This window comes from Diorhabda carinulata, chromosome 11 (assembly GCF_026250575.1).
Source record: "Diorhabda carinulata isolate Delta chromosome 11, icDioCari1.1, whole genome shotgun sequence".
Lineage (NCBI taxonomy): Eukaryota > Metazoa > Arthropoda > Insecta > Coleoptera > Chrysomelidae > Diorhabda > Diorhabda carinulata.
In genome coordinates, this window is record NC_079470.1 from 12,754,027 (window position 1) to 12,766,065 (window position 12,039).

Here is a 12,039-nt window from a genome sequence, read left to right on the forward strand (position 1 = left end):
AAATGCTGCTGTGGACGATAATCATATCGAGCATTTATGAAATGAACTTTAGAGAAAAGTTAGGGTCAGAAATCCTGCACCAGTCAGGAAAGCGAACCTCAAAACGACGCTCTTTGAAAAATGAAATGGCATAGAACGAAATCGACTGAAGGAACTTATTTGATGCATAAGAAAACATCTTATTAGGACCAGGGGTTAGGATCAAGGGAGGGAATACTAAATATTGATAAGTTAGGGTCAGAAACACTGCACCAGCCACGAAATCGAACCTCAAAACGACGCTCACTAAAGAATGGAATGGCATGGAACGAAATCGACTGAAGGAACTCATTTGATCCATGAAAAAGCATCTTATTAGAACCAGGGGAGGAAATACTAAATAGTGATAAGTTAAGGGATAGAAACCCTGCACCAGCCACGAAATCGAACCTCAAAACGACGCTCACTAAAGAATGGAATGGCATGGAACGAAATCGACTGAAGGAACTCATTTGATCCATGAAAAAGCATCTTATTAGAACCAGGGGAAGAAATACTAAATAGTGATAAGTTAAGGGATAGAAACCCTGCACCAGCCACGAAATCGAACCTCAAAACGACGCTCACTAAAGAATGGAATGGCATGGAACGAAATCGACTGAAGGAACTCATTTGATCCATGAAAAAGCATCTTATTAGAACCAGGGGAAGAAATACTAAATAGTGATAAGTTAAGGGATAGAAACCCTGCACCAGCCACGAAATCGAACCTCAAAACGACGCTCACTAAAGAATGGAATGGCATGGAACGAAATCGACTGAAGGAACTCATTTGTTCCATGAAAAAGCATCTTATTAGAACCAGGGGAAGAAATACTAAATAGTGATAAGTTAAGGGATAGAAACCCTGCACCAGCCACGAAATCGAACCTCAAAACGACGCTCACTAAAGAATGGAATGGCATGGAACGAAATCGACTGAAGGAACTCATTTGTTCCATGAAAAAGCATCTTATTAGAACCAGGGGAAGAAATACTAAATAGTGATAAGTTAAGGGATAGAAACCCTGCACCAGCCACGAAATCGAACCTCAAAACGACGCTCACTAAAGAATGGAATGGCATGGAACGAAATCGACTGAAGGAACTCATTTGATCCATGAAAAAGCATCTTATTAGAACCAGGGGAAGAAATACTAAATAGTGATAAGTTAAGGGATAGAAACCCTGCACCAGCCACGAAATCGAACCTCAAAACGACGCTCACTAAAGAATGGAATGGCATGGAACGAAATCGACTGAAGGAACTCATTTGATCCATGAAAAAGCATCTTATTAGAACCAGGGGAAGAAATACTAAATAGTGATAAGTTAAGGGATAGAAACCCTGCACCAGCCACGAAATCGAACCTCAAAACGACGCTCACTAAAGAATGGAATGGCATGGAACGAAATCGACTGAAGGAACTCATTTGATCCATGAAAAAGCATCTTATTAGTACCAGGGGAAGAAATACTAAATAGTGATAAGTTAAGGGATAGAAACCCTGCACCAGCCACGAAATCGAACCTCAAAACGACGCTCACTAAAGAATGGAATGGCATGGAACGAAATCGACTGAAGGAACTCATTTGATCCATGAAAAAGCATCTTATTAGAACCAGGGGAAGAAATACTAAATAGTGATAAGTTAAGGGATAGAAACCCTGCACCAGCCACGAAATCGAACCTCAAAACGACGCTCACTAAAGAATGGAATGGCATGGAACGAAATCGACTGAAGGAACTCATTTGATCCATGAAAAAGCATCTTATTAGAACCAGGGGAAGAAATACTAAATAGTGATAAGTTAAGGGATAGAAACCCTGCACCAGCCACGAAATCGAACCTCAAAACGACGCTCACTAAAGAATGGAATGGCATGGAACGAAATCGACTGAAGGAACTCATTTGATCCATGAAAAAGCATCTTATTAGAACCAGGGGAAGAAATACTAAATAGTGATAAGTTAAGGGATAGAAACCCTGCACCAGCCACGAAATCGAACCTCAAAACGACGCTCACTAAAGAATGGAATGGCATGGAACGAAATCGACTGAAGGAACTCATTTGATCCATGAAAAAGCATCTTATTAGAACCAGGGGAAGAAATACTAAATAGTGATAAGTTAAGGGATAGAAACCCTGCACCAGCCACGAAATCGAACCTCAAAACGACGCTCACTAAAGAATGGAATGGCATGGAACGAAATCGACTGAAGGAACTCATTTGATCCATGAAAAAGCATCTTATTAGAACCAGGGGAAGAAATACTAAATAGTGATAAGTTAAGGGATAGAAACCCTGCACCAGCCACGAAATCGAACCTCAAAACGACGCTCACTAAAGAATGGAATCGCATGGAACGAAATCGACTGAAGGAACTTATTTGATCCATGAAAAAGCATCTTATTAGAACCAGGGGAAGAAATACTAAATAGTGATAAGTTAAGGGATAGAAACCCTGCACCAGCCACGAAATCGAACCTCAAAACGACGCTCACTAAAGAATGGAATGGCATGGAACGAAATCGACTGAAGGAACTCATTTGATCCATGAAAAAGCATCTTATTAGAACCAGGGGAAGAAATACTAAATAGTGATAAGTTAAGGGATAGAAACCCTGCACCAGCCACGAAATCGAACCTCAAAACGACGCTCACTAAAGAATGGAATGGCATGGAACGAAATCGACTGAAGGAACTCATTTGATCCATGAAAAAGCATCTTATTAGAACCAGGGGAAGAAATACTAAATAGTGATAAGTTAAGGGATAGAAACCCTGCACCAGCCACGAAATCGAACCTCAAAACGACGCTCACTAAAGAATGGAATGGCATGGAACGAAATCGACTGAAGGAACTCATTTGATCCATGAAAAAGCATCTTATTAGAACCAGGGGAAGAAATACTAAATAGTGATAAGTTAAGGGATAGAAACCCTGCACCAGCCACGAAATCGAACCTCAAAACGACGCTCACTAAAGAATGGAATGGCATGGAACGAAATCGACTGAAGGAACTCATTTGATCCATGAAAAAGCATCTTATTAGAACCAGGGGAAGAAATACTAAATAGTGATAAGTTAAGGGATAGAAACCCTGCACCAGCCACGAAATCGAACCTCAAAACGACGCTCACTAAAGAATGGAATGGCATGGAACGAAATCGACTGAAGGAACTCATTTGATCCATGAAAAAGCATCTTATTAGTACCAGGGGAGGAAATACTAAATAGTGATAAGTTAAGGGATAGAAACCCTGCACCAGCCACGAAATCGAACCTCAAAACGACGCTCACTAAAGAATGGAATGGCATGGAACGAAATCGACTGAAGGAACTCATTTGATCCATGAAAAAGCATCTTATTAGAACCAGGGGAAGAAATACTAAATAGTGATAAGTTAAGGGATAGAAACCCTGCACCAGCCACGAAATCGAACCTCAAAACGACGCTCACTAAAGAATGGAATGGCATGGAACGAAATCGACTGAAGGAACTCATTTGATCCATGAAAAAGCATCTTATTAGAACCAGGGGAAGAAATACTAAATAGTGATAAGTTAAGGGATAGAAACCCTGCACCAGCCACGAAATCGAACCTCAAAACGACGCTCACTAAAGAATGGAATCGCATGGAACGAAATCGACTGAAGGAACTTATTTGATCCATGAAAAAGCATCTTATTAGAACCAGGGGAAGAAATACTAAATATTGATAGACGCTTTGTATATCAAAGAATCGATTGACAACGCGCAAGAAGATGCGGTTAATATTACTGAAGATAAAAAAGAAAAAGTGGGAAAACGTCGTTAAGTTTACAAGATGCTAAAAATTTTTGTGCTAACTTTGTTTCATTTATGTATTAAAACATAAATCCAGGACACGTCTTAGTTTCAAGCATCCCTCGATAAACTCCCGTTTCTTTATAAAAAAAAGACGATTCTTTTTGCTCTTATAAAATTAAAAACATACATAATATCGATTTCTGTTGTTCGCTAATAATACAAGTTTCTCTCTATCGATTCGGTCACGTGTTCCTCTAGTCCTCGATATTGCGCAAAACAACGTCCTTCTTCGTAGGATTTTCAGACGTCAGACGTCCTGAAAACAGTCCAATTTAAGTTCGGTGTTCCATTCTATATAAATATAAAATAGAATGTAAGAAAATGCCGATTTGGAAATTGTCAATATTTAAATTCCGCGGCAAGTGATTTTACGTTTTCCTCGAATCGGTTTTCTTTTTTCTGGAAAGGTAAGGACGAGCTTTATTATTTTGTAGTTGTTTTTAGAGTGATGCAGTGGGTATAGGGCGTAATATTGAAGATTATTTCCGATTAATAATTGATTATTTGTAATAACCAGCATCAATTTTGTAACGAATGAAATTATTTGTGGACCGACCATATATTTTAATTTGATATCGTCTCTGTTAGACTTAGAATAATAGATTAGGTCAATATGAAACAAATTACAAGTTTTTTTAAATAGATATTTAAGAAATAGACTAATCTAATGTAATTTCAAATTCAAAAACAGGCTGCTTTCCATACCATATACAAATATACTTAAAAAACTATTTTTTTCTTAACAGTATCTTTGAATCTGTTTTTTTTTTCATTCTTCTCCCGTTTCTAGCGATAAGTTCACTTTGTTTATTAAATAATTATACAAAAAGTCTTATATTCGAAGTATAGCTCGTCGTAGATGGTCCCAGAAGTACCTAGCCTGACCTAGAGATGGCGGTAGTTGCTTGAAAAATTCCACTGTATTAGAAAGTACATAACCTATACAACATATGTTTCAAGTTAGAACACGCCACGTTAATTAGTATTCGTTTGGTAGCCATCAATAGCGAACTAAAGGTATTAGTCCAACCAATATAAAAGTTGGAACTAGATTGTACTCTGGGGCTCAAAACGGTACTGGATGATCGTCGACTGACAGTGCGCGAGCTAGCAGACATTGTAGGCATTCCTAAAAGTGCGGTACACCGAATATTAACTGAAAATTTGAACTTGAGAAAGCTGTGCGCAAGATACAACAAAATCAGTGTCGTGAAGATGATTCCATCGAGAGTTTGGCAATGACCATGACCATGGATGAAACGTGTGTCCAGAAAACATTAAACTCCAAACAAAAGAACAATCAAAACAATGTACTGAAAGGGAGAACCAGAAGGCAAAGACTGTTCCATCTCAAACAAGGTCATGGCGACCACCGTAAAGTTTGACATAATAAATCGGCCGAATGTTTGCTTCAAATTCCCTTTAGTGAGTGCAAACGAGACTTCGGAAGTAATCTTGGCAGGTTTGGAAGCCTATATTCCTGACTCCTTCAAGGGTTTTACAAACCACAACCCATAGTTTGCACTAGAGCAGTCAAAAACATAAACGTTGCTTATCGCAAATGCCACTTAAATCATCTAAGCTTTGTTGTCTGGAGAAATGCATGCAAATAGACCATAAATTCGTCCATCTTTGGAGTATTGTTCCCAAATTTGGAGCTCGGCTTCCAAGTATACTCCTAGACTCAATAACGATGAGACTTTGAGACGACCCAGAGTTGATCACGAACTAGGATGGACACTATCACGGCAGATACTTTTCCTAGCTGTCCAACTTAGTCCCACCTAGAGCAGTATTTGCAAGACTACTCACAAAATAAACATTGATATCGACAATATTTATAAAACACTCATTACATTTATCTATGTCTTAATGCTAAAATTATTAATTCGATTTTCAAAATAGTTTGTATATACTTTTCTTGGGAAACCAATCTGTAATTTGGGCGAGTAAAACTCGCCTTGGTATATCAGTTTTGTTGTCTGAATTTAGTCGTTGAAAAATAAAATAGTCAATGTCTTAGAAATGACCCTCGTAATATGATGTTTATAGAAAAATGTTAACAATAAGTTTTTACAACTAGTAATATAAATAATAAATCATAAGTACATTTTCTGTTATAACAATGTATATGTTTTACTGATAACGATTAATGTTTATATTTGTTATCAAATCTATTTTCGTAATTAATGGAAGTTATTAATATTATCAACATTGATAGTCATAATATATAACATTTATTAACATGCTCGACATATTGTATAGGTAACAAACAATAATGGCAATATTACAAAAAATTTGAGATACAGAACTCTTCTTGATGTTGTATTATTTGTCTCTAGTTGATATCAAGAATAGATGATGCACTGCTTTATTTTGAACATCCCCAATAACAATATATTGTTCCTTTTATTTATTTCCATTCAAAAATTTTCTCCTCTTGTTTGATCCATTTGAGAAAAATGAAATATATGAAAGCAATGTAAAGACTACTATTACTTTTTGCTTTCCATAAAATCCTAGCCTAACATAGAAAGAAAGTCCATTAGGCTCTTCTTGATTTTAAAGTCAATTAAAAGTCGTGACGTACAAAACCTTAACACTGACACAACATTACTTTTTGCAAATAATTAATATTGACATTGCAAATATCATTAAGTATATTCTATTTTTCAATAAAGCAAATTGTATAATTCTCCATTATTTATTTTCTTTCCTCTGTATAATTGATGAGTTTTGGATATTTGTTGATGTGAAATTCTTGTTTTATTGCGAGAGTACTTTTAATCATCGAGAATGTACACAATAAAGTAGAACTTTTCCAGATTTTAGATTTTTATGAATAAAAGCGAGCACTACGTTTTCCGTTGGGGTTTTCGCCTTTTTCTGGTGACACTACTTCATAAAGAGCTCGTACTGTTTGTCGTACCTTGCACGAGATTTATCCGGCAACGAATTAAGAACGGCCGCATTGTTTTTTTCGGTGGATTCGTAAGTCTTCATCATTGATGTTTTCTTTTTGATCATCATTCATTGTTATTCATTAATTTAATCTATAAATAATAATAAACAAATAGTTGTAGAAAATTAACTGTCAACTGTCAATATTGAATTGCTAGAGTCACATTTAAGGAAGTTAAAGTTGTGTACTCCAGAGCGTCCCGAAAGTGTTTTGATGTCACTCTCACTACATGGAACACTCAAAACGCAACTCTATGTAAATAAATACAGAACGAACAACATCACTTTTTATGTGATTTTCGTGACACTAGGCGTCAGTCATTTAAAACAATTTTTCTACTAATTTAATGTTTTTTGGAATAGTCACTGTCACCGGACCTACCATAGGTTATCTTCTAAAGATTGCCGTCCCCGGCAAGTAAAGCTTATTGAGATTTGTCGCTTAAAATTTTTTGCAAACGCACTCTATTTACTATATAAACCAAAGAACTTATGAACCGCGCGTATTACGAACTAAAACATATGAAAGTTTCCGATGTAACTTGGCATTTCGTAATTATAATTCACTCTGTACGTTGTACCAAACGAATGTGAAATAAATAATTTTGTAGTAATGAAAAGCGAAACGCTTTCGCGTGACTCAAACTAGAGATCGTGCAGGTGATTATGTATGGCGCCCGCCATTCGAGAACTTTCAGTCGTATCCGATGAATCGGCGCCAGTAGAGGAAAATTCGATGGAAATTTAGAAAACTAATACATCGCCTACGCGTTACTTAAATTATTTACGTTTACCACGGGTATATAGAATGCATTTATATACTTCTGTCAAATATATATAAGAAAATAAGAGTTATATAGACGTCATAGATCAAGTTTGAGGTTATATTGAAACAATATTTCTAAGAAATATTGGTGACGACCTCTTCTTTCTGAGTCAGTAATATGAGTAGAAATGATTCCGTTGTTGTGTATCACGCGAAAACTTTTGACCGGTAGTGTATATCACATTCACATCATTATTATTTGTCACACTTTTTGGTAACAAATAGGGTTGTCGTTAAAACTTAAAGGGTATTATATATGCTGGTAATTTTTTTAATAACGTAACGAAATCGTCCCCGACATGGGCCGTAAAGCAAACCCTGTCAGGTTATAATGAAAGTCTAAAATTTGTCGTTTCTACTATATATACGAGCTTGTTTAGAGGCGAGTGTTTATAATTTATAATTAAACGTCATAATGAACGGAATTACATGTCTAAGGATTTAAATACATCAAGTACTTAATAGATAGTTTATATAAATTCACCCCAGCGTTAGAAATAGTATAAATAAATAATAAACACATTACAATAATGGCATAGAACTTTTAATGTTTTTCAATTTCGAGTAAATAACTTTTTTTATAAAAAAAAACGTACCTAACTTCAACCATATTGAGAAATTTTTTATTAGCTATGAGTAAAATAAAAAATTGAAGACATGTTTCAGTCGGACTTTTCTCCAGAGAACGCGTGCTGGTAATTCGAGTGATGCTTATATTTTCTTGAGTATTAGGTTGAAATAAACGACTACACCAACGGTATTAATATTTAACTTCGAATGGAATGGCGTTTTCTTCTTTTTTCCATTATAGATCGATAAAAAATTGAATATATCAAAATAGAAAACAATTATAAACCTTCTTGCGCGTTTAGAGCTTAGTGACTGCTCTAATATCATATAAACTTCGTTATTTATAACTGAAATATTCACTGATTCAAATTAGTCTATAAATCAGGCCTTAATTGACAAGTTAGGTTAGGTTATTGTAACAAAGATGGATTTAACTAGATAATTTTCAATAATAATCATATTGATTTGGCTTAATTATAACCCAACACAGATGCCGTGGTCTGCAGTTTCTTCCTCTAAGTACCACCGGCACTCTGAGTCGTCCGTGATCTATCCATCTCCACAGAACTTGCCTGGCAAGCAAACCATTGAAAGATGTACCAAGTGTATGTACTGTAAATTTGCTGATTCCTAATCTGGCGCTTCTTGCCCGCGTCACCGAGAACCCAAACGAACTCCATCTTGATTCCATCACTCAACAGTTCTTGTAGGACTTTCTTACAGTCCACCATAAGTCTAGACTGCTCTGTATTGGTGATATGTGTCTCCAACTTTCAACTTCCGACAGTGCCCATCAAAATGATTTTCTCGTGGCCAGTTAGTGCAGCTTGCAGGAATATTCAGCCCGTATGCAGTCTTGATGGCTTCAAATTGCTAAATCCGAAGGTGGAAGGCTTAATAGAACCCAATGCCATGTGAGGTATAGGTCCACCACACGATAACCATTGACCTTTGAAATATATATCCAGTGGAAGATCTTGGGTGGAAGATTCCATGTACAACCCTTATGTATGGCCATGGGGCGCAGGTGGTCTTTTTTATTTTAATGTCGTGTCGTGCCGGAACAGTATTGTATTCAGAGTTATCTCGAGATATTTTACCGCTCTAGAGTCCTTAAGAGTCAGGTCATCATCGATCAAATCGACAACGTCCAAACTCCACAGAGTTGGAGACAAGACTGCCCCTGGCCGCTACAATTTAGGACCCCATTTACTTGATTCTAAAACAATTACGTCACGTTAAATTATTTTTTTTTTTGGTTCCAGTTGAATTAACTTAACAAAATGTCTTCTGTGAAAGTGGCTGTTAGAGTGAGACCATTCAATAATCGAGAAATATCTAGAGAATGCAAATGTATCATACAGATGAGTGGAAATACCACAGGTAAGTGATCATTTCCAAAAAACTCAAAACTTTGTGATTTACGTGTACAATATTGTTAAATAAAAAAAATTCAGGTAATTTTGTAAGGTTAAACGTCGTCTATAGTCTATTTTTATGAATGAGAGAGTAATAAAATGATGAAGCAATCGTAATCCAAATCCACTTCTTTTCGTATGAACAAAAATACATTTCTAATTTTTGTGAATTGTGTTTTTTTTGTATATTTAAGCAATCACAAATCCAAAAGCAGAACCAAACACAAAAGATGCTCAAAAAAGTTTCAATTTCGACTACTCCTATTGGTCCCACGACGTAAGTCCTCGAACTAAAGTCCATTCCTCCATCGTTTCATTGTTTTTTTTTTATTTAATAGGAAACCGATGCAGCTTTTTCTTCTCAACTCATCGTTTACAAAGACATAGGAGAAGAAATGCTTCAACATTCCTTTGACGGATACAACGTATGTATATTCGCTTACGGTCAAACGGGTGCCGGTAAATCCTATACCATGATGGGTAAACAAGAAGACGGACAAGAAGGGATCATACCACAAATATGCAAAGACTTATTTACCAGGATACGTAATAACAATTCTCCAGATGTTAAATATTCAGTAGAAGTTAGTTACATGGAAATTTACTGTGAAAGAGTGAGAGATTTACTCAACCCTAAAAATAAGGGTAAGTAACTATTATAAATTCAATATTTTTGTATAAAAAAGGAGTAAATAGTATTTAGTTATTAGTCTTTCTCGAAACTAAGTTCATTATTATATGAAAAACACAATTAATGTGATTATTCAGTAAGTGTATATCGACGTCCACCATTCTACAGCAACCATACAAAAAACTAGAAAATTTGGTAGTGGATTTCGTCTTTCACTATCAACTAATGGCTTTAAACCATGGATACACCACAATTGAGTGGTGATGTAAACATTACAAAACATCTTTAAGATGAACTGAAGCTTTACACTTTATTGGGAACCAATTTTTTCCCATAACTTTGTCCATTTGACTTCAATCCCTGTTGTTTTTTCGATTATCTACGACTGTCCCGAAATTTACGAAGTTCTTTAGATTTCCCAAGTTATTTCGGTAATATGATGCGAAAATGGTCTTTTATTGTGGTGTAAAACGTGGTTAGGTTAGGAGATAAACCTAATTACTATCGTGTACCAACAGGTTAAAACTACAAAAATAAGAAGTACGTTCACGAGAAAAATGTCAGAATGCGTTTTTTTGTTCTAAACATTTTGTATCTGGTATTTCCGAATCACTAAAACTAAACGGATTCGTATTGTCCACAAGGACTATTTTTTGTTTGTATCAAATCGCAACTTCCGGACTCAAAGAATCTTAAAACTCTCCTTTATGCACAGAAACAACTTTATGGATTAAAAACACAAAGAAACGTTCCAAATTAAAAACTTCACAGTTGTTTACATTACAAGCACTTTTTGAGGTTATGTCCTAAAGTAACTTTTGAATTAATTTTTTTAAATCGATAACTTTGTATTATGTATTCACAAATAATCATGCAGTTTACTAAATTTGGTCAGTCGTAGTCTAATTCTTAAAAACTGTACTGTTTTTACCCCCATTTGTCTATTTAGGTAATTTAAGAGTGAGAGAACATCCGTTGCTGGGGCCGTATGTGGAAGACCTTAGCAAGTTAGCAGTTATGAGCTACCAGGATATTCACGACCTTATCGATGAGGGCAACAAGGCCAGAACTGTGGCCGCCACTAACATGAACGAAACTAGTTCGAGGTCGCATGCGGTGTTTACGATTTTTTTCACGCAGCAAAGGTTAGTTATTTCCCTATAAATCCGTAAATTTTTTCAATGTCATCTTTGTTTAAATATGCAAAAATAGCGACGTTTTTTGGGAAGCACTGCCTTATATGATATTATCTAAAATATTTTATCTACAGACTAGATGAAACTACGCAACTTACAACTGAAAAAGTATCAAAAATATCACTGGTGGATTTAGCAGGATCAGAAAGAGCTGATTCTACTGGAGCCAAAGGAACGCGATTAAAAGAAGGAGCAAACATAAACAAAAGTCTCACAACTTTAGGAAAAGTAATCTCAGCTTTAGCAGAAATAGTAAGTTATTGAAATAAAAATTGACAAATTGAAAAACTTAATTTTAATGTATTTTTTTATTATTTGCTTATCTCTTGTAGTCGGTAAGTGTAAGAACTAAATATTTTATATCCCAACTTAGGAATCTCTTATCTTTCTTTATAGGCAACTAAAAATAAGAAATCAAAAAAAGCTGACTTTATACCATACAGGGACTCTGTTCTAACATGGTTACTTAGAGAAAATTTAGGTGGCAATAGTAAAACCGCTATGATAGCTGCTATATCTCCTGCTGATATCAATTACGATGAAACACTCTCAACTTTAAGG

At 35.7% G+C, this 12,039-nt stretch overlaps 1 protein-coding gene across 12 annotated transcripts in view; it reads left to right on the forward strand.

The window, feature by feature from the left end:
• LOC130899299 (kinesin-like protein unc-104) overlaps positions 1 to 12,039 on the forward strand; it is a 36,403-nt gene that overhangs the window by 4,522 nt on the left and 19,842 nt on the right. For 7 of the 12 annotated variants that reach the window (XM_057809146.1, XM_057809134.1, XM_057809137.1 and 4 more), the window contains exons 1-7: positions 4,103 to 4,283; positions 9,499 to 9,616; positions 9,846 to 9,928; positions 9,990 to 10,296; positions 11,232 to 11,427; positions 11,553 to 11,730; positions 11,875 to 12,038. In XM_057809146.1, coding sequence (XP_057665129.1) covers positions 9,517 to 9,616; positions 9,846 to 9,928; positions 9,990 to 10,296; positions 11,232 to 11,427; positions 11,553 to 11,730; positions 11,875 to 12,038 — 1,028 coding nt within the window. In that variant the 5' untranslated portion in view covers positions 4,103 to 4,283; positions 9,499 to 9,516. Of the gene's footprint in view, positions 1 to 4,102; positions 4,284 to 6,701; positions 6,868 to 9,498; positions 9,617 to 9,845; positions 9,929 to 9,989; positions 10,297 to 11,231; positions 11,428 to 11,552; positions 11,731 to 11,874; position 12,039 lie in introns of those variants that run through there. The other 5 variants (XM_057809141.1, XM_057809143.1, XM_057809135.1 and 2 more) reach the window with 2 other exon arrangements.